The following is a 24068-nucleotide window of genomic DNA, read 5'->3' as shown; positions in this document are numbered from 1 at the left end:
AGGTGAAGCATTTGCTGCTAGTTTTTAAAAATGTTTTACCTCACAGAAAGCAGTAGCTGCGATCCCCTGCTGTAATGTCTGTATATTCTTTTGCTTCCTCCCCTGCCCAGGAGATGTGGTATGATCAGACCGTGTTCTGTACACAGTCAGACACAGCCATTACACAGTACACAGCAGGGGCACATGTATAAGATTATCTCAGCACAGGAACATTTTATTTAATCACTTCCAATAGTGGAACTTATTTTTATTCCAAGATCTATTGATTAAAATGTACTTTGTTCATTGGAAAAACCCTTTCAAGTATTCAAAAAATAGCATTTTAAATTTTCCATAAATACACATACAAAGTTATATTTCCTTGTAAGGAGGCTATGACATAAGTATTGTTATTAGCTCTTTTAGAAGCCCCTTCAAATTGCTGCTCAGCTAAGATCCATAACCTATATTTAAACAGCCCGTGTATGGGAATTACTATCTGAGTACAGGATGGAGAGCGGAGAAGCTCAGAAAGGGAAAGTCACAAACATAAATGGGGTTATACAAAGCTCAACATTTAGAAAACTGCTACATCTGCAGCAGAGAAAAAAGTGATTTAAAAAAAAACTGCACCAAGCAGTTTAGTAAGTGATACATCACTGGAATCATGGTCTCTGTCCCTACTCTCAAATTGCACAGCAAAAACCTGGTGACAGATTTCCTAAATTGATTAATAGTTCTAGTTGTTGATAGTGTTGGAGGTGGTGGAGGGGAGAGCGGGAAAGGAGAGTTCCAGATCTGCTTATTTTTACCTACAGCATTCTTCTGTACAATGTTATCATTTGTTCTATAATTATATGTTGTCTTGTAATCAGTGTGGGATGATTTACTGAAATCCTACAATTGTGCCTGTCTTTACATGAAAAGTCCTGCAACCCACAGAAGTATCTAAACTAGGCAAATACTGTACTAAGTCCTAAAACGACCTGTCAGCTCCCGTAATCCATCTGTTTTAGGAAATATTTGTATTTTTCTTGAAAAAGTAACTTTGCTAAAATGATATACTGGTTGACAATAATCATAGCTTTCCAAAGTTAACTGTAATGTCTATATGCCGAGAACTCCATGGGCCAGGTTGTCAGGTGATCTAAGTGCACAAACATGAAAACAGTGGGCATTGGTAGACCATGTGTCAAGCATCACTGGGTGCCAACAGAAGTTTAACTGGACCAAGAAAGGAAAAACGTCTTCTGCATTTTTTTTCCACCTAAATTCCTATTATCTACATAAGTTGTTAGGTGTTTCACCTGGAAATAAGGGCTTCATATGTCTTTAGACAGCTACACATGTATATCGCATTGTTTTATTATCAAATTATAATACTATGTCACATTATGCAAACTTACAAAATAACTATATTTGAATATAATAGTCTGTCGTAGTAACATCTGCCCAATGGGTCTCTGGCTTCTTCAGGTAAGAACCTGCAATGGAAGGTTTCTGTAAGTTAAGCTGCCTTTCAATCACCTCTTTCCAACCAGTTGTCATGATGGTACTGTTCATGGTCACCTGGCAGCTTCAAAATGGCTACCACAAATAGGTGTGGTGCTAGCTACTTCGTTTTCCAGATCCCAGGGATTGACCTGCCCATCACCCTGCAGCCCCTGTACAGGGATTTGGGCTTACACAGGGACCCGTAGGCTGGGCCACAGAGTTAGACGCTGTTCGGTGGTGCAAGCTGGCAAAAAGTATAGTTAGACAGCCAGGTGAGAACCAGGTGGTACGTGATGGACAAAACCATAAGGCAGGAGAAACATCAATAAACTAGTGAGGTCAGAGAACGGGAATAATCAGAACAACAAACAGGAGCACAGCAAAGCAGTATAAACCAGGACAGCAGTAGCTGACTACTCCGCTCAGTGCTCTCAGGAAAGAGTGATTAAATCTAAACTAAATTAACCCTGTAGCTTCCTTAAAAAGCGGCACCAAAAGTCGAAGGGAAAAAATAGGACTGGCACAGTCGCAATAAATGAAGCCACAAAACGGGAGGCCTGAATCGGCACAGAGCATCTAAAATAATCATCAGTAGTTGAATTCCACCTAACAATCATTTTGGTTGAAATCCTCCCTTATGATTAGTGATGGGTGAACCCAAATGGTAAAGTTCAGGGTCTGTACCGGACACCTAGTGTCCGTGAACGGACCCCAAACACGGACTTCTCCCGGAAGTCCGTGTTACTATTCGGGTTCGGCAGCCCGATCAAAGATTGTCGAAAGGCAACAGCGCAGTCGATCAACAAGCTTTCCCAGTGTGGACACTTCCGGCCTCATCACAGCTATGCCAAGTATTGGCATGGTTGTGATTGGCTGATGCAGTATGCTAAAAATAAATAAATAAATAAAAAAAGATGTGGGGTCCTCGCTATTTTTGATAATAAGCACAGATAAAGCAGACAGCTGTAGGCTGCAGCCCTCAACTGTCTGCTTTATCTTAGCTGGGGCCCCATGCCATTTTTAAAATTATTTAAATAAATAGTTTAAACAAAGGGCATGGGGTCCCCCCTATTTTTGATAACCAGCCAAGGTAAAGCAGACAGCTGGGGGCTGGTATTCTTAGGCTGGGAAGGTCCATGGATATTTGGCCCTCCCCAGCCTAAAAATAGCAGCATACAGCCACCCCAGAAAAAGTCCATCCATTAGATGCACCAATTCTGCATTGGCAAGTGGGGTAATATTTTGGGGTTAATGTCAGCTGTGTAATGTCTGCTGACATCAAGCCCAGAGGTTAGTAATGGGGTGCGGGCTACAAGACACCTCCATTACTAACCCGGAAAATACTTTATTTGATTAAACACTCCCCACACTCCCTTATTTAGGCTATGTGCACACGAAGCGATTTTGATGCGTTTTTGCGCCGTATTTTTGCTGCAAAAATGCCGCGAAAACGCATTAAAATCGCTTATAATAGGTCGGCCATTTACTGCAATGCAAATCCGCATGTGCTGTGCACATCATGCGGAAATTTCAGCTGCGAATTCGCATTGCGGTAAAACCCGCAGCAAGACCAATTCTAGTGCGATTTTTCTGCTAAATCGCCGCCATTGACTTGCATTGGATCGCATAAGATCCGCATGACTACATGTAGTCATGCGGATCTTATGCGATTAATGTGCGGATGGTACCCAGGTCTGGAGAAGAGGAGACTCTCCTCCTGACCCGGGTACCATAGTACCTGTAAGTAAAAAAAGAATTAAAATAAAAAATAACCTTATACTTATGTTCCGATGGCTCCAGCTCTGCTCCTGGCGTCGCTGCTGGCTCCGTGGCGGGTTCCAGTAATGTAAAAAGGACGTCAGCGCTCATGTGACAGGTCACGCGACCGCTGATGTTGGCGGTCGTGTGACCTGTCACATGACCGCTGACGTCATATGGAAGGTCCTTTTACATTACCGGTACCTGCCAGGGAGTCAGCAGCGACGCCGGGAGCAGACCAAGGCCGCCGGAAAGGTGAGTATAAGGTTATTTTTTATGTTCCAATTCTTTCTTTTTTTAACATTATGTTGGTCACACAATATAAATCCATGCCGGTTGCATGGATTTATATTGTGTGACAAACTTTCAAGCACTTTTCCAAGTGATGCTAAAATCGCTTGGAAAAGCGCTTGACAAAAGCATGCGAAATTGCATGCTAAAAACGCATGTAAAATGTGCATGCATTTTTTCTGCCAGAGAGATGCAGAAACACTCAGGAAAAATCCAGAGCATTTCTGCATCGTGGGCACTTAGCCTTACCCATTCATTAATTAAAAATAAATCCAGGAACTTTTGACAGTAATCCAAAAGTGAAATGTCCCACGATGCCCATCGAATTCTATTGTGTCTCATTCTGAGAGAGTTCTTAGAAGGAGACTTCATAGTTCACTCCCAATCAACGGCAGGCATGGAAATTCTCACGCTCCTGCCTGCCACTGATCACGAGTAACCCTATTGAGCCTCGCTCTCAGAAAGTTCTCAGAACGAGGTTCAATAGGGTTACTCGTGGTCAACGGCAGGCAGGAGCGTGAGAATTTCCGTGCCTGCTGCTATAAGCAAGAACAGGAGACGCTGATAACAGTAGTAGTCACCAGCCGACGCCTGACCGGTCAGAGCCAGTGTTTCCCATGCTGCCACACAGAGAACAGCATGGGAACTGCCGGATGTTTGGGCCACCCTTTCACCTGAATAGCGTTTGGGTTCGGGATCAACTTCGGGTACCCAAATTGAACTTTTTTAGAAAATTTGTCCGAACCTGACGGACCCGAACATCCACGGGTCCACCCATCCCTACTTATGATAAACACCACAATACAACTTTACATTAATTTGTATGGCTGTCGATTATTGGTCATTTTCATTTGACAAGAGTCCAGTCCAAATCATTTGGCGCAATGGCTTCTCGGTCTTTTTCAGTTTAACTAATTTATCAAAGATTTCAAACATGTTTCTAGATACAGTATAATGCCAGATCTGTCATACTGTGCACTGGAGTATGATGTGGCGGTATTGCCAAATCTCCTCTAGTAACTAATACAGTATATAGCAACTTTTGCAGTATATTTTTCCACATACATAATACTATAGAATAGGCATTAGCTTTCCTTTCACCCAATCAAGGGATGGGTGAGTCTTCACAACACACATCCTGAACATTCTTTGCATTGTAACAAATAATTTATAATTATTATAAAAAAACTAGAACTGAATAGAAAATATATGAGTGTGTAAAATTCTAAAAAAAATGCTGAATGGTTCTCACAATAAATGTGTCTAGGGATAGCGGAGCACGTTTGTCAACAGACTTATTTGTATTCTTGGACCCCAAGTGTTACTGATAAGGTACAAAGCCTCCGGCAACACATTCTGTGCTAGATGATAACTAGGAAATGTCTGTTTACTCGGCACAGACTTCAACGTTATCACATAGACATTTTAAATCACCACTCCAGACGGGTAGAGCATGTTAAAAATAACACCAAAGCTGTGGCGAAGCAATGGAAACAGAGATACTATATCTTCTGTAACAGTGTCCCCAACAAATAAAAGTTATGTGACCATGAAGACTAATATGTGTCATAAGCCATTTCTTCACAGCTAAACATAATCCTCTTAAAGTCGCAGTCTGTCTTTTAAGGGTGCAGTGAGAATATGCGGCTATATTGTTGAAAAAAGCATATCTTAATATCCATCTATTGCCATCTTAATACCATAAATATATGGTACATGTATTAAGAGTAATTTTTCCTTTCTTCCTCCTGAGCAAGTTTACAGCATTTACATCAAACTTTCAATGTGGCCTAAAGTGATCATCCTATAAAGTCCATGTGCCCTACTAGGACATACAGATGTCATAAAGGGGAGTCCTGTGCAGAAGCAGGAATAGCAGAGTGATATACTTGGCTGTTTCCATTAGTCTCATGAATGGAGTGGCACTGCAAATGCTCAAATGCCTCCCATTTTAATTCAAAATGGAGGCTTGGGACCCTTGTTCTAATGATCAGTGGGGTCCCAGTGATCAGACATTTATCACTCATGTTATGTCACAGTAAAAATTAGATTTTTAATACTTTAGAGGCTACATGTACCTTTTTAAGTAAGTTCACTTTTTTTTTCTTTCTTCTCCTTGTGACAAACTTCTTATGCAGTTGAAGGACCCGAAAAACACATTAGCCAATGTAGCTTGTTAATGGCTATTTAAATGAGTGATCATTACTGGACGCTAATAGCTCAAGTACTTTGGTGAGACGGCCATTAACTAAGGTCAAAAATCGATCTTTACCGATTAACACTGATTTATAAAGGTTATCCACATCAGAAGTGAAGCCACGCTCCAGAGGGCTGCCGGCATGTGTATAAATATTAGCCTGCTCTTAATATCAGCTTTCCAAAACATGGAAAATAGATATACGGGAGTTATTCGATGTCCTAATTGTATGTGCATTATTCTCTATACATGCAGTGTCCTGTCTATGGTGTGCTGCATTAGACTTCATCCCCAGCTGTTTGGGGTAGATAGACGCGATGAGCTGTCCTTTCTGCCTTGAAAGCTGCCAGCGTGAAATTAGAACTCTTACAGCGTAACTGAGGTTTCTAGAAACACCTATTAGCCAGGCTCAGGAGCAGGAAGCGGGCCAACAGAGCAGGCCGTGCGGCTCGCCATTAACCCTCCCCTCCATTCACTACAGTAGCAGGGAAGATTACAAGCTAGAGCCAATGGGCTGTGGATTGTAATGGCTTTTTAAAGACTATAGTAGCGTATAAACATGTTACAAATGCGAATTTATTATGTACAGGTCACGCGGTTCTAAAAATAAATGGAAATCGGGATCTTATACTCTCTCTATATATGTATATACACACAATAAAGCCTTTTACATACAGTATAAACATTTATCTTAAAGGTTTTACGCTTTCTATTTTTTACTAGATAAAACAAAAAAATTGTTCTTTTCTAGGCATGCGCTGTGATTTTTTTCTGCTTTGTGGCATTTACGGACACAGCAGTACCAAATGTGTTTCATTTTTAAATTTGTTTATTTTTAATTGGGTGAAAGACGGATAATTCGTTCAACTGAGTTATATTGCAGCGCAAAGCAAATATCACAGCCTCACCTGGAATGGAGCACACACATACTGAACATCTTAAATGCCAATCCAAGGGGTAAAGAGCAGCGACCAGAACTCAGTTCAGTTTGCTGCTTTTAGAGGCAGATAAGCGGGCACTTGAATTGACTAACAGTAAGAGGATAGGAGGGAAGAAAGCAAAAGGGATGTTCATCTGTAATTTTGTAGGCTTTGTAAGTCACGGGGAAACTAGTAATTCATTCCCACGTAATACATACATAAAAACATACTAACAGATCTGGAGTACAAACAACGGAAATTGATTCTGGAGCAATGTAACACTAATAGGGCTATAGCGCGAAGGGATTGCATTGTGACTGAATCACCTATAGATGTCAGAATTAAATCTTCTCATAGCAATTGATCACAGACTGGGAATATCATCTTTGTTTCATTTCTGACCTTAAAGAAGTTTGTCCAGGACTTATTATTTTACTATGTGCCTAAAAACTAACAGAAGCAACTACCTGCCTGTTGTACTCGACGTTGGCTCAGAGCGGTCACAGCGCCAATCTCTTTCGCTCTGCTTTGTTGATGGGCTGTGACTGCCGGTGTCATGCTGATTGATAGCTGGCTTCCCTTAGTTAGGCAGTGGGGATCAGGCTATCAATCGGCATGACGTCAGGAGTCATACCCCTTCAACATAGCAGAGCGGAAGAGATTGGCGCCGGGCACAACAGGCAGATAGTTAGCAACCTGTAATTATATGCCTAAAATTATGCAGTAGCAAAGACTTCATATTAAGAATTAAAATTTCTACCTGAATATCTGCCACAGCGCACTCTATTGCCACAAGTTAGGCCAATGTAAAGGGAATCTGGGTATGTTTTTGCTATGTAATATGAAGACAGCATGATGTAGGGGTTAAAACATTCAGCGATGTGTCACTTATCAAGCTGTGTGCCGTTGTTTACTTATAATGAAGGTTTTATAACCAGGACCTTATCACTGCTCAGACTTCAGCAGCTACAGCAGTGCGTGAGACCTAGTCTGGCGATGCCCCCTACTCTGATAAGCAGCTCACTGTCTATAAACCATGTACACAGAGAGCCTGGTGTGGGCAGAGCCTGGTGTGGGCAGGGTTTTCTTTCTCAGCTCTGCTTCATGAAACATCGACAAACTCTGATTGTGTCACAACTGCTGCAACCAGTAAACTACGTGATACATCGTTGGAATCGGGGTTTCTTTTCCTGCATTGTGCTCCTCTCAGATGAAATAGCAAAAACCTGGTAACAGATTCTCTTTAAGACTAAGGATGCATTTGGTGTATGTGGTTGCAACTTATGGCCAGCACCACCAATTCATCAAACATATCAGCTTATGTTCATGTTTCCCAAAAACAAGGTAGGAACATAGCCTTTCATACAGTAGTATACAATGCTGTACAATAGCTTACGTGTCATTTGAACTTAAGCTTTATAGCTCTCTCCTCTTTAAAACATCTGTCTACATTATCATTAGAACACCCATAATAAAAACCTGTCATAATTACATATTGTGAATGCTCACCAACAAATCTTTCATTCACTGTGGTGAACACTATGAGTATTCGGTTTCATCATGTCTTATAATATCTATGGGAAAGCAGATATGTGGCAGAACCCAAAAATGTATGGGCGTTTTAGGCAAGTAATATTCTACACCCTAGAATAAAAAAAATCGTAGCTCAAGATGAGTAAGCCTAAGAAACCAAAAGATTATTCTTTCAGGGTACGCCTTGACTTTCAAAACTAGAATAGAGCAGTAGGGACATAGGAGCATCTGAAGTTACCATAGGAAGTAAGAACTTATGCACTTAGTTAAACCAAGGAAAATAGACTAAAGGGTTCAATTGCTAGATAGATGAGGATATTTATTCACTGCCACCTTGCTTTACCTTAGGTCTTCAGTTGGCTGAATAGCTGTACAAATGTATACATCTTTGGTCCCATTCAGGCAATTAACCAATTTAAAACTGGACTTGCTTGTAAAATAATGAGAGCAAAATCCCTGAATTAGTCTCTTAGACCTGGCCTATTTAAGTCTATGTCATGCCCAAAACTCCACAATATTACCTATTACCTATTAGCAACAATATTCTAGAGAATACAAAGGGATTGTTGGGTAGTTAAGAAAATACTACTACTCATCTATTTAGCACAGATGCTGTGGCAATCCCCTCCTTTGTAGCCAATCCATGGCTTTATTGCTAATGTGTGGCATTACAAGTAGAACAACATGTGACTGTTGAGGCCTCTGATTGGCTTAAGAAGTCAAGTGCAACCACAAAATGTCATTACTGGCAGCCGGTAAACAAAGATTGGTGAGGACACCACCATAGCATCGGTGCCACAAACCCCTAATCTAAAGAAAAAGAGATTTAGATACTAACTTAAATTTGAAATTCACAATCATATTAAATCAATAATCGTAGGTAATCCAAAGATTTAAAAAAAAAATGTTTGTAACAATGTGACAAAAACATTTGCATACTTTCTAAATTATTCTATATTTTTGTTATTTATTTTTTTATTACCTGATTTTGTGAACTGGGTAAATACCGGGCTTTCTCAATTATGGCTGTGTTACTTGAACTGATCAGTATGGGGGTACTAATCTCTGGAACCTGTCTACTCGATGGAGAATGGACAATTCTGTTTAATGTATTTAGAGCATTGGTAATCAGGAATTGCCTTGGGGTCTTTCGCCTTCCTTCTGGTATTCGTCGCATTATTTCTGGCTCAGAAGACTTAACATTTGAGGGGGACCTCCTCAGTGGAGAAGTAAAAGGCAAATTCTTCATATCTTTTCTTTTAGTTTTGTTTGACTCCAGCAGTTGCTTGGCTGTAGTGTTTGGCTGCAAATAAAACATCACATTCGTAGGTTGTTTTTTTGGGAAAAAAAAGAGTGTAAAAAGTATAATAAATGATATCAACAATATAAATCAATTATTAGGATTTACAACTTTTCTTGAGGAAAAGCTATTGCTATTTTCTAAACATTTCCCATGGGCTATTGTTTTAAACTCTTCACACTTTTTACTCAATCCTCATGAGGAAAATCAGCTCCTTAGTGGAAACTTTTTTTTTCTAGCAATACAAAATAATAAATATACTTCTAGCCAATATTGTCTAAATAGCAGTCATTTGGGTTAGCAACTACAAATCTATAATCACTGTGATTTCCTAAAACATAATGACAACATTTTTTTTCTGGCATGCAGTTATGCGTGACATTAAAATACAATAATTGGGAAAGTTACTGCTGATTAAAATTAAAGTTAGTCCATATGGGTGGAAAGAATTAGATTGGACCTGATATTTCCAATAAATGTCAATAAGTTGCTCTTAAAAGATACTTCATGCATATATGTGTTTCATACCTCTACGAAGAGAAGGGGGAAAATTCCCACTTGATCACCTAACTTGCCTTCGGCCCAGTTGTCATCTACTCGTCGGATTACACTGATTATATCATCCTACAATAACAGATTTAAATTGTGGATCAGAATGTGTTGTAGATAAGATACAAACCCATTCAAAGGAGAAGGGACTAGACTGACACATGTATGTTAATAAGCCAGAAAAATTTTCATCACTTCATTTTTTAAAAACCAAGTAGGGAATGGTACATTGGCATGTAAAAGTTTGACCCCGGGTCAAAATTACTGTTGTTGTGAACAGTTAAGCAAGTTGAAGATGAAATGATCTCTAAAAGGCCTAAAGTTAAAGATGACACATTTCTTTGCGTTTTAGGCAAAACATTTTTTTTTCATCTTTTACATTTTAAAAATTACAAAAAGGAAAATGGATTGATGCAAAAGTTTGGGCACCCTGCATGGTTAGTACCTAGTAGCACCCCCTTTTGAAAGTATCACAGCGTGTAAATGCTTTTTTTGTAGATAGCCAAGAGTCTTTTAATTCTTGTTTGAAGGATTTTCATCTATTCTTTCTTGGAAAATTCTTCCATTTGTGCGAGATTCCTGGGTCGTCTTGCATGCACTGCAATTTTGAGGTCTAGCCACAGATTTTCAATGATGTTCAGATCAGGAGACTGTGAGGGCCATTATAAAACTTCAGCTTGCGCCTTTTGAGATCCTCTATTGTGGATTTTGACGTATCTTTAGGATAATTATCCATTTGTAGAAGCCATCTTTTTTTCGACTTCAACTTTTTTACAGATGGTGTTATGTTTGCATCAAAAATTTGTTGAAATTTCATTGAATCCATTCTTACCCCTATCTGTGAAATGTTCCCTGTGCCATTGGCTGCAACACAACCCCAAAGCATGATTGATCCACCCCCATACTTAATGGTTGGCGAGATGTACTTTTCCTGAAGTTCTGTGCCCTTTTTTCTCCACGCATGTCTTTGATCATTGTGGCCAAAGTTCTATTTTAACCTCATCGGTCCACAGGACTTGTTTCCAAAATGTATCAGGTTTGTTTAGATGTTCTTTTAGCATACTTCTGACGCTGAATTTTATGGTGAGGACGCAGGAGAGGTTTTCTTCTGATGACTTTTCCGTGAAGGCCATATTTGTGCAGGTGTCTCTGAACAGTAAAACATTGCACCACAACTCCAGAGTTTGCTAAATCTTTTGCAGTCAAGTGGGGGTACTGATTTGCCTCTCTAGCAATACTGCTAGCAACTGTCACAGAAATTTTTCTTCGTCTTCCAGACCTTATCTTGACCCCCACTGTTCTTGCTAACTGCCATTTTTTAATTACATTTCGAACTGAGGAAAGGGCAACTTGAAAACATTTTTCTACCTTCTTATAGCCTTCTCCTGCTTTTCGGGCCTCCACCATTTTCATTTTCAGAGTTGCACAGCAGCTGCTTGGAAGAACTCATGGCTGCTGTTTTTTTGGCACAAGGTTACAGGAGGCTGGGTTTTTATAAACCTGGGAAATTTGCATCACCTAGCTTTTCATAATGATGATAGTGAACAAGCCATAACCCTAAAAGGCTAATTAAAGTTTGAAACCTTGGTCAAGCTTATTGAAGCACACAAATCTCCAAAGGTGCCCAAACTTTTGCATTGGCCCACTTTCCATTTTGTAATTTTTTCAATGAAAAAAAAAATACAATATATATACAGTATATATATATATATATATATATATATATATATATATATATATATATGCCTAAAATACAAAGGACACATGTCATCTTTAACTTTTAGAGATCATTTCATCTTCAAATTGCTTAACTGTTCACAATAACACAAATTTTGACCAGGGGTGCCCAAACATTTACATGTCACTGTAAGTTATACTACGACTAGTAAGAAAGATTAAAATGTGATTTCAATACATTTAGGTCAATCAGTGCTTCATTAAATTACAGTTAGTAGTATGGCATCACAGGCATCAGTATTGGGCCCACTTCTTTTTCTATATGTTTGTTAATGACCTTATATAGAGCTTACAGAAAAAAATTCAACATTTGTCATATGATACGAAAATCTGTAAAAAATAAAATAAGAAATGAGAATAATATAATGTTACAGAAGGATTTGAGGAAGCTTGAGACTTGGGTAAAAATGCAAAATTTAATTTAATGTGGATAAGTGTGAGGTTTAGCATTTGGGTTGAAGAAATAAAACACACAATTATGTAAAACCACCACTGAAAAAGACTAGATGAAATTGGTTAACAGTAAATGCAACTTTAGCAGCTGGTACCAGGCAGCTTCTGCCAAAACAAATTAAATCATTAAATGCTTTAAAAAAGGAATGAATACTTAAAATGAGATCATACAATTGACTTGTCAAACCACAGATGGAAAATGTTGAGCACCTGTGTATAGGAAGAACACTTTACATGTACCTTTCTTTTGTAATTTTTTTTGTTAAGTCTGGAAGAAGAGGCAACACTTCAAATGGAAAACTTACTTTATTCAATCATGCAATGTTTCAACTACAAACAGGCATAACTACAGGGAGTTTATAGCTGTAACACTACATAGATGAAAAACAAAAGGTTTTTAATTTTAAGTGCAGCCTCTAGGATGAGATTTTTGCATGCAAGGGACTGCAGGACACTTTCTTAGGGATTAATACCCAGTGCGGCTTTTGTATGTCTTTAAGAGAATTGGCGGACTGCAGTAGTAAGCCAGGTTATCAAACTTGGTGTTTTTCTGTTTGGAAAATGACAGCTCAGGGGCGATCTAATTACAATGTACAAATATACTGTATGAATGGACATTACAGAGATTATTCCTAATGATCAGTTTATGCCTTGACCTGTAACCAACACAATGGGGTATCTGCTTTGTTTAGAGGAAAGGAGTTTACGTTATAAGATATATGAAACCAGGTATGGTTACTCAATTACTGATGGGACGTTAATCTAAGAAGTTTTTCTAGTTGCCATATTGGGTGTCGGAATTTAATGTTTCCCTAATACTAGACTGTAGGCATCAGCCTCTTAGGGGTTCTTGCCATTCTTGGATTGATATGGAAGGATTATAGTTTGGATTTGAGGGGACAGTGGTCTAGGAGATCATTTTTCTAATTTCAGGCTTTATAGAGGTTCACTAGAACCACCATTACAAAGCAGGCAGTTTTTAGACACTTTGATACTGATCCAAATTTTTGTTTTCACAAAGTTTACAAATTTAGTGTTTTTAGATCTTTTAGTCAGATGTTTTATCAAACATTTATTGGCTAATCAATGCTTGGAGTTTATCATAATTTCTGTGTTTTTATTTGTTTTCTCGCTTTGAGGATCAACCACAGGTTCTCAATGTGATTGAGATCGAGGGGAATCCTGGCCATGAACCCAATGTTAGCCACATTGTTTGCAATTTTGTCTTGTGACATGGTGCTCCATCATGCTGGAAAAAGAATTGTACTGTACATCGCCAAATTGTTCCTGGGTTGTTGGGAAAAATTGCTCTTGGAGGATGTTTAGAAACTGTTCTTTATTCTTGGCTTAGACAAAATTGTAAGTGAACCCTACTACCTTGGATAAAAAACAGCCCCCGTGGGTGCCCCGAATCTTCATCAGAGCAATTGAACCTCTCTCTTTAAAGTTCTTGATGATCCGATAAATGGTTAATTTACATTTGCAATTCATCTAATCATACTTCATAACAATCTCGAGTTAATGCAAATTTCCACTATAAAACTAAAACAGCAAACTTTGTGAAAACCAAAATTTGTGCCAGTCTCAAAACTTTTGGCCATAACTGCACAAAGGCAGTTTTTCACTTCATTCCCTGGCCACCTATATGCCATGTTTTTGGAGGCATTGACCCAATAAATAATAGGCTGTAAAACTGCTCTGTTTTGGCCTGCAGATGTATATATATGGTCAGCTTTTTAGTGCAGCTAGGATGGCTTGTGGGGTTTGGCATTGCATCCCAGTGGTTATCAAATGTGAATGTCAGTGGTAAGCCAAAACTGGTCATCAAGATTTCGACAGAGCACTGAAAAGTTGTTCACATCTTTATCATTTCAGGATGCCTCAGACAAGGGCTATGTTCTGTCGGAATTTACTGATAATATTCTATATCAGGCATAACACACAAGATAGAAGCATCTATTTATAAGCTACAAGCCACACACTTATTCCTTAGTTTTCTGGATTTAATAAAAAAAATCCACAAAAACTTGAATGCAACATCTTTCTCAATCAAAAATAAAAAACTTGAGATCATTATTGTATTCTGATAACATTATTGAATCCTCACCAGGAAAGGCCCAATTCAGCGCAGTTATTTCGATAGCAGGTATAATTACTGAAATGTAATATGCAAAATGCATAATATGTAATAAAGAAATGAAGTCTGCCGAGATTACATCTAATACACATCTACTGGCTCCTACAGAATAATTGTATTTCTTTGTACTAACAGGTACGCTTTAAGCAATTTTTTAAATATCATCCCATTTTATGAATAACTTAAGTGATGGAATCATTTTTAGACCCACATATTGTTTAATTGAAAAGTGACACACTAACTTGTGTATGGCTTAGAAGGTCGACATTGGATATGTTGTATGGAAATAGTTATTATGATATGTACATTAATTTTACTGTATTAATTTGATAACCGAGACATAAAATAAGGCTGAGGTCATTATGATAAGGAAGAAACACTACAGTCAATCACTGGGCTCAGCTGATTTGGCTGGTCAACCTTGTAATGACCACTGAGCCCAGTGTTTGGCTGCATCAGTCACATGCTGTCAATGTGATGTCACCACTGCAGCCATGTAAGGAAGCAGTAGAAGTAAGTCCAGCAGCAACTAGTGGTCAGAACCAGTACCAAAAACCTTTTTGCTCTTCTCTAGGAGCTGTAAAATCAGATTAGAGATGAGCAATTTGATTCGTTCTCTTCTGGTTTAGCATACAGTCCAGTCATCCGTGGAAGACAGTCTTCACTTCTGATCCCAGCATCCTCAGCCTCTTGGGCACCTCTGGTGATTACTAGACCCTGCAACGTTATTATGCGACGTTATTACGCTTTGACGCCACACATATCATGATGTCATATGAAGTCTAGTGACTATTAAGCACCAGAGGCACCCATGAGCGTAGACCGGCCATTGGATGCCGGAACATGGCAGCACAAATCAAATTTATCATCTCTTATTACCATGCTTGTAATGAAAGGCAAAAATATGCGATACCAGTGCCCTACCAGCCCTGCTGAACTAGCACAAATTACTTCCTAATCAAAATACAGCATTTGAGAGTAAATGAGAAGTATGTAGTGACAAATAGTGATTTTGAACACAGATAGAACTCATTACCATTTACTGTATGTATCAGCTAGCTAATCTTGTAAATCACTGAAATCCTTGCAGCCACTCCATAACATTACTAATTAGTACAAGTATGGTGGCAAAAAAGAGCTACTTATCTTACCCAGAATGTCATGATATAGAGTTTTGGAAATTGTGCTAAAATAAATGTTAAAGTTCTAACATTTTCTTATTCTCCATAGCAGTAGTTCATATAGTAAAGAAAGATGCTTTCCAGGATTGTAGAAAGAAAAAGTCTGAAAAGTGATGTCCAAAGAATATAAAAAAAGATGCGATCATCCAATCATTCTGTCTCTCAACACTTTTCTCCTCCAACTGCTCAAATTGCAGATCCTGTGCATCATTGTAGGCTTGTCTCTAGCTTTAAATCTAATTTCGCAGGTAAGGGAACAGGTGAGACCAGCAGGGGGTGTACATAGGTGTTTCCTGCAGCCCAACAGAACGCCCCATGCACAGTACGTCATTAATGATGTCCACTATACGGGGTTATATGCTTTATATTCATCGCTACATGATTTGAATAAAGGACATCAATAGAGCGGCCAAAAGATATTACAATTTCAAATAACTTTTCAGAATAAGCTGCTATGTGTGTGCACATGAGAAATAACACTATTTATGGTGTAGCAAAGCCATGTATGACTGGATTAAATCCTAGCACTGCAGGTCTTAATTAGATGTACCTGACTAGCTTTGAATAAGAACCAGGCCTTGTATTCATTAGGGGTGTCAGTCTGCTGGATGTTGAGCAGAGTCGAGTATGCTGCTGGTGAGTGACCAGACAAAATGTGAGTTATAGCTGGGAGAATGACATGCCAGGGTCTCTCTCTGAATGGAGACTGCATGGGTCAGCTAGGAAAGCTGAGCAGCCTGTGTGTTGGAGCTGCAGTGAACCATGTGGAAGCTGCAGAATGTTCAGTGGGAACTGTGCCCGGAGTTGAACACTTCTGTTTGGCGCTGGAAGCTGCTAGAGCTCAGGTTGAAGGGAATGAGGGGTTTTAGTAGGACCGTACCTCTTCTTTGTGTAAATTTTGCTATGGGAGAAAGAACTGTAATCTGCCTGGGTGAGCCCGCACTGACATACAGTACAGACCAAAAGTTTGGCCACACCTTCTCATTTAAAGATTTTTCTGTATTTTCATGACTATGAAAATTGTACATTCACACTGAAGGCATCAAAACTATGAATTAACACATCTGGAATTATATACTTAACAAAAAAGTGTGAAACAACTGAAAATATGTCTTATATTGTAGGTTCTTCAAAGTAGCCACCTTTTGCTTTGATGACTGCTTTGCACACTCTTGGCATTCTCTTGATGAGCTTCAAGAGGTAGTCACCGGAAATGGTCTTCCAACAATCTTGAAGGAGTTCCCAGAGATGCTTAGCACTTGTTGGCCCTTTTGCCTTCACTCTGCGGTCCAGTTCATACCAAACCATACTTGGTCGGGGCTCCTTTTGCATCAATTACTGTATCAATGGTGTGGCATTGAGGCGATCAGCCTGTGGCACTGCTGAGGTGTTATGGAAGCCCAGGTTGCTTTGATAGCAGCCTTCAGCTCATCTGCATTGTTGGGTCTGGTGTCTCTCATCTTCCTCTTGACAATACCCCATAGATTCTCTATGGGGTTAAGGTCAGGTGAGTTTGCTGGCCAATCAAGCACAGTAATACTGTTGTTTTTAAACCAGGTATTGCTACTTTTGCCGTGTGGACAGGTGCCAAGTCCTGCTGGAGAATTAAATTTCCATCTCCAAAAAGCTTGTTGGCAGAGGGAAGCATGAAGTGCTCTAATATTTCCTGGTAGACTAGCTGCGTTGACTTTGGTCTTGATGAAACACAGTGGACCTACACCAGCAGATGATATGGCTCCCCAAATCATCACTGATTGTGGAAACGTCACACTAGACCTCAAGCAGCTTGGATTGTGTGCCTCTGCACTGTTCCTCCAGACTCTGGGACCTTGATTTCCAAATGAAATGCAAAATTTACTTTAATATGAAAACAACACCTTGGAAAACTGAGCAACAGTCCAGGTTTTATTTCTCCTTGGCCCAGGTAAGACGCTTCTGGTGTTGTCTATTGGTCATGAGTGGCTTGACACAAGGAATGTGACATTTGCAGCCCATGTCCTGGATACGTCTGTCTGTGATGGCTCTTGAAGCAATGACTCCAGCAGCAGTCCACTCCTTGTGAATCTCCCCCAAACTTTTGAATGGCCTTTTTTTAACAATCCTTTCAAGGCTGCGGTTTTCCTGGTTGCTTGTGCACCTTTTTCTACCACACTTTCTCCTTCCATTCAACTTTCCATTAATATGCTTGGATATAGCACTCTGTGAACAGCCAGCTTCTATAGAAATGACTTTTTGTGGCTTACCCTCCTTGTGGAGTGTGTCAATGACTGCTTTCTGGACATCTGTAAAGTCCGCAGTGTTCCCCATGATTGTGGAGCCTACTGAAACAGACTAAAGGACCTTTTGAAACGCGTAGGTAGCCTTTGCAGGTGTTTTTTGTTAACTATTCTAATTTACTGAGATGATTACTTTTGTGTTTTCATTGACTGTAAGCCATAATCATCAACATTAACAGAAATAAACACTTGAAATAGATCACTCTGTTTGTAATGACTCTATATAATATATGAGTTTCACTTTTTGAATTGAAGAACTAAAATAAATTAACTTTTTGATGATATTTTCATTTTGTGAGAAGCACCTTTACCTTTGTGCCCAGAAGAGGCTGTTTTTTTGTTTTGAATCCCTTGGAGGTTTATGAAACCATAAAACTGCACGTTTGGACCAAACCGTATTGCTTGTGTGAACGCTACTGAATGCCTACCCGAGATTGTGAATCCTTATAATGGTCATTATATGACTTGTGTTCTTCATTTATTACCCACTTCTATACACTGCATAGAAATAAGAGGGATACCTTCTCTTCTTTCTCTATAGAACAGACAGAAGAAGCAGCAGGATGGAAGATCTTATACAGCAGCACTGATCTGTGTGGCTGTTAGTCCAGCACTGAAGTGAAATACATTTGATGATCTGGAAGTGCACTGAGTGCTCCCCAATGCTACTGTCCTCTTCATAGAATATAATACGCTCTATAATCTGACACCTCCTGTGCTGGCAGTGCATAGTGTTTTGACCATAATGGGTCTGAACTCTTCTTCCAAGTGTATGGTGAGTCAGGAGATGAGGGAGGAGAACAATTGGCTCATTAGTGAAGAAAGAAATAACTTTCCCTAAAAAGATATTTTAAAAAGTTCTTGACATTCACTTGGTTTGTAATATTGATTTATGCAAAATTGTTGAAATGACAGTGACTATTTAAGTCATTCGACTGACAATGGAATCTGGAGATGGGGATTAAAATAATGCAGTTTAAAAAAAGAAAGCACCATTCACAGCTGAATTGTTCTAATAAACTAACTGTTAGTGAGTACAGTGTATCAAATATCAAAGCATGTTTACCACAAGGATATATAGCTTTACTCCAGTTTATATATCCATGCAGCAGATTTTTTGCAAATGTTTCTGAGGCAGTCCCGGTCAACTGAATCACCTTGGGGTGATTAAAACGCAGGATTGCCATAATTTGCATGTAACTGGGAAAGCTGGTTTCCCGAGCTTCAAAAAAAGTTTATAGACACTTTGACTCTGAAACAAAATATGAAATATTGTAAGTTTCATACGTCTGACAATAATGAGACCTATATTTTTAGTGGCAGAATCAGCCAAGGAATGTATCCATAGTTTCTCATTGCTGTAAGCAAAATCAGGGAGCTGTAGCGCAAAAACACCAGAATAGCAGACTGCAACTATGCGATATGTGGTCTCTAAATGGAAGTAAAATCATAACGAGAAAAATGGCATCGTTTGCAAGCTTCTGCGATCAATGAGCGATGAGTTAATCGCAGAAGTTAGCGTTTTTAATAAAAATGTGCAGGCTGGAAACCAGCCCACATGATGTCACAACAAGGGGCGTGTGGACAGATTTCCCCTTAGGTATAAGAGAACCCATGGAAAATACAGGAGCACTCACTGCCAGGGGGGTATAAGAACTATAAGAAGCAGGTCGCATTCAATAACGCTCAAATCCACTCCTCCACCTATGCTGATTCGTCCCTGCGAACTGTATAGTGTAAGCTGTCTTCTTTTATCCTGTTTATTTTATGCAACTGCTTATGTATTTTAATGTCGCTCCTGAAGGCAAGGTAGAAGAGGTCACTATAGCAGAGACTCTATCGCCGGCCCAAAAGCAACAATGTAGAGAGCTGTTGCAATGGAACAGTGACCTGTTCTCGGAGTTGCCAGGGCATACGCAAGTGGTCGAGCATGACGTGCTGATGGAAGCGCATGCTAGTGTAAACCTCAGAACCCTATAGGAAACCTGAAGCCTGCCGTGAGGTAATCTCAGCTGAGGTGCTGAGGATACTTGACCTCGGCGTGATAGAGTAGTCGAAGAGTGGATGGTTGAGTCCCATTGTTCTCGTGCCAAAGCCCGACGGGGAGATTTTGTAACGACTACCGCAGGCTGAATGAGGCTTCCAAGTGTGACGCATACCCGATGCCCGGCGTCAATGAACTTATTGAGAGGATTGGACCTGTGAGATATATTACCACCCTCGACTTGATGAAGGGCTACTGGCAGATCCCCATGTCCCAGAGGGCCAAGGAGAAAATGGCTTTCTCAACACCTGATGGATGCTTCCAGTACACCCTTTCGGACTGCAGGGGGCACCAGCCACTTTCCAGAGGGCCATGGATCGGAACCTCGGCCCACATAAGAAGTATGCCGCAGCCTACCTTGATGACATTGTCGTCTTTAGCCCGGACTGGGGTAGTCATCTGCCCAAGATATAGGTGATTCTGGATGCTCTAAGGGAGGCATAATTTATGATAAATCCGAGAAAATGTGCCATTGGGAAGGAGGAGGCCAAGTACTTAGGCTACGTCGTCGGGAGAGACGAAATTAAGCCACAGGTCAATAAGATCGAGGCAATTCAGAACTGGCCGCAACCGCTCTCCAAGAAGCAGGTGAGAGCGTTTCTTGGAATCATGGGATATTACCTGCGGTTTATCCCAAATTTTGCCATGACTGCCGCACCACTGACGGACCTCCTGAAAGGCACAAAAACAACGATGGCGAAATGGACGGTTGAAACTGAGATGGCGTTCCAACAGCTGAAGCTGGCACCAGACCTTAATAAAGAGTTTGTGCTCCAGACAGATGCCTAGGAGCCGTGCTGTCACAGGAGATAAATGGGGAAGAGCATCCCATCCTGTATATGAGCCGGAAGCTCCCGTCCTGCGAGAAAAATTATGCTATTGTGGAGAAAGAATGCTTAGCCATAAAATGGGCCATAGACACGCTAAGATATTACTTACTTGGCCGGAAGTTTAAATTGGTGTCAAACCATGCCCTTTGAGATGGTTGAGGGAAAAGAAGGGTAAGAATGCCTGAGTAACTAGGTGGTTCTTAGGTCTCCAAGACTTTCATTTTCACGTGGAGCATAGACCTGGGAAGTTACACGCTAATGCGGAAGTCCGCTTCAAAATTCCCTGCTTGGTGTCTGAAGGTGCCCAAACCCCTGGCTTTGGGCTGAGGGGGGGAATATGTGACAGAGTCACTGGTGTTATATGCGAGGGGAAGTATGTGTCACTCAGGATGCTCTCCTGTGTGAACTAAGACCTACAGAATTTTTGCCAGCATGTTATATGCTGGAAGTTTACTCAACCCGTGTGTCCTGTGTCTGGCTTTGAAGAGCCGGGCAACTCGTTTTACCACAATGCATACAGGGCTGGCATAGGAAAACACCTAACACCTTGGCACCAGTGCATATATGCAGCCTGCCCAGGAGCTGAGCTTGCTCCATAAGCAGCAGGTTTTAGCTTTAAATAAAATGGCTGCAGAAGCAAGGGGATAAATTGCCTGTGATGCACATTTCCTTGCTCAACATACTTCAGACAATTCCAGTTCACAGACAAGAAGACAGCCCAGAGCAGCATTAACAATTCTGCCGGTTGACAACAGAATCAATCAGTATGTTTGTTGACAGACATATCCCTATAGATTACTGTACAGCAGCTAGATGAAAGACTTCAATTTATAGAATGCACCGCATTAAAAGGAATCTGTCACCAAGTTTTTGCAGCATAATGAACAGATCCTGATTCCAGCGATGTGTTATTTACTGGGCTGCTTGCTGTAGTTTTGATAAAATCACTGTTTTATTAGCAGGGTACAATCACTATTGGACCAGTAAACCTGTTGCCATGCAGTCCTCCATATTCATGAGCTCTGTATAATCTCCCCTCCACTTCTGATTGTTAGCTTTCTGCCTATGCACAGTGTATACAGAAAGCTGGCAATCAGTTATAGGTCAGAAAACTGGTAGATCAGCAGCAGATAAAACTGCGATTTTATCAAAACTGCAGCAATCATCCCAGTAAGTGATACATGGCTAGGATCAGGATGTTTGTACCTACATCATGCTGCTCTCAGATGGGCTAGCAAGATCCTGGTGACAGATTCTTTTTAAGATCTATTTAGGCAGTATGCATGAAATACTGTGAACAATAATTAACCAAGCAGAATTGTGAATGCAGCTCAAGAGAATGAAAGCAAGTTAGTTACAAAGTTAATCATTGATGTCAGGTGATGTCTACATGTTAGTTGTAAAATAGTGTCTCATGATAGACAGAAGATTTACAAAATGAAAACTGTTGAATGTAGAATATAAACGTCTGCTCACAGCACAGTTACATTTATTCTACACGTGATCACGTCATATAACTGTTCTGCTATCACAGGGCACTTATTCAGAGGGATGTGTACTGCCACCATACTGTACCTTTGCAAATTTCAAACAATTCTTGTTTTCTCCTCGGCCATTGTCCTTCAATTCAAAGTTGTACAAAGCTTTGCAGAGAGCCAGAGGTTGGTCTATTTTTCGTAGAATTTTTACGGATCGTGCTGGAAAGACACCAGTTCCCCCATTAAATTCTCCATGATACCAATGATCATCTAGCTGTCGATGCAAGATAATAATATCTCCTTTATTGAAGGAAAGGTCACTGGGAGTTTGTCCTCTGTAGCTTGACACTGCTTTAGCACATGGCACCTGCAAAATGGAAAAAAAAAACAGGTTATACAGGGAAATTCCATGTTTCTAAATTAATTTCACATTATGTAATAATAATGTGTTATCAAATTATAACCTGTTGCTTAAATTAAGTTTATGTCTTAACATTTTGTAAGGAATTTTGGGGATTTTTTTTACTGTCACTAGTTTAGAAAAAAACCCTGAAGTCTTGCAGTTTTCACACTGGCCACAGAGTCTCATAATAGACTGATACATTCTGTTCTATAGTTATTCCATTTATTCTGTAGTTATCTCATTATCATTTTATAATGAAAGTCAACATCAATATACAGATAACACAGGATTCAGCGTTCAAGATAAGAGATAATCACAGGTCCCTCCACCAATGTAGCTGCTGATGTTTCAGTACCCGATTTTAATTAGTATGAAACAGAGAGCATTTCACTTTATAATAATAATAATCATTGTATCCTGCATGGAAAGTTATGAAACATTGTAAATCATTTTATTAGATGATTTGTCTTCCTAGCTCTATTTGCCTGTGTTATAGCAGAAGATGAGGTCCCCCAAGTTCAAAGACCCCATCTATGCTATATAAGTCTGACGGTTACCTTAGGTCAAAAACAACAGCTAAATGTTCCTTCCTTGTATCAATAGAAACTAACGTGTCCTTGCTAGTCATCAGAAGTGTCTGATTAAATGTGTCTGATTAAATGTGTCTGAATAAATGTTTCAACTACAAACCTAGGCGTCACGAGAACAGAAACCAGCTTTTGTTTGCACAGCTAAATTGTATGATCGGACCATATATGGTAAATCCGTTTCTGCCTCCAGGGTGTATATAAACCCTATGCTTTGTAATAAAGTTAGAGTCTGTTGACACATACTACCTGTCTTGTGTCTTATTCTCTCCGGGCCTGTATACTAAAGGATAGAAGAACCAGAAAGCAGTGACCACAGCTGGCGCCTCGAACAGGGACCTGAGTTAATCTGCCCAGGGGTGCTCGACCGGTCCGAGATGTGGGACGAGCGAAGCTCTCTGTTGGTGATATATACAGCGCTGAGGTAAGAATAACTGTTATATTCTACCTAAATTATATCACTACATAGAAGAGACTCCCTCACCCCCGAGCGGTCGGCTCCCAGGTAATTCACAGATTGTTGTCTGGCTCAGGTCCCTTTGAACCAGTAGAATCCCCTCAGATAAATTGTCAGTCCTGCCTTCTATCCTTTGGAAAAACTTAAGAATGAAAGTATGGATCCGATGATTGTGTTGTGGGTGTGTCTCGGGATCGGTGTTTTTGGTCTGTTTTTCTGGTTGGCGTATAAGTCCTGGAGGGCAAGTAGTGGTGTGGTTCAGAAATCTTTGTGGCCCATTGTCTAAGTGACTGAGGAGTCTACTCTGAGTGAGGAGAACCGAAAAAAATGGGGAACCAAAATGCCAAAGAAGGCATTACAGCCAAAGACTTAGTAGTACGCAGAGAAGGGAAACAGGCACTGATTGGAATTGACAAAATATTGTGTAAGGCGGGAATGAATGAAAATGGAGAGATGAATGGAGA

General features: G+C 40.0%; 1 protein-coding gene across 2 annotated transcripts in view; it reads right to left on the bottom strand.

Moving 5' to 3' along the window:
* SH3RF2 (SH3 domain containing ring finger 2) overlaps positions 1-24068 on the bottom strand; it is a 152958-nt gene that overhangs the window by 41616 nt on the left and 87274 nt on the right. For both annotated transcript variants that reach the window (XM_073651277.1, XM_073651278.1), the window contains exons 3-5: positions 22255-22524; positions 10001-10096; positions 9155-9475 (exon numbers count right to left, since the gene is read on the bottom strand). In XM_073651277.1, coding sequence (XP_073507378.1) covers positions 9155-9475; positions 10001-10096; positions 22255-22524 — 687 coding nt within the window. The remainder of the gene's footprint in view (positions 1-9154; positions 9476-10000; positions 10097-22254; positions 22525-24068) is intronic.

This window comes from Phyllobates terribilis, unplaced genomic scaffold (assembly GCF_046119375.1).
Source record: "Phyllobates terribilis strain yellow unplaced genomic scaffold, ASM4611937v1 Scaffold_11__3_contigs__length_659146591, whole genome shotgun sequence".
NCBI classification, from domain to species: domain Eukaryota; kingdom Metazoa; phylum Chordata; class Amphibia; order Anura; family Dendrobatidae; genus Phyllobates; species Phyllobates terribilis.
This window is presented reverse-complemented; position numbering and strand designations above follow the sequence as displayed.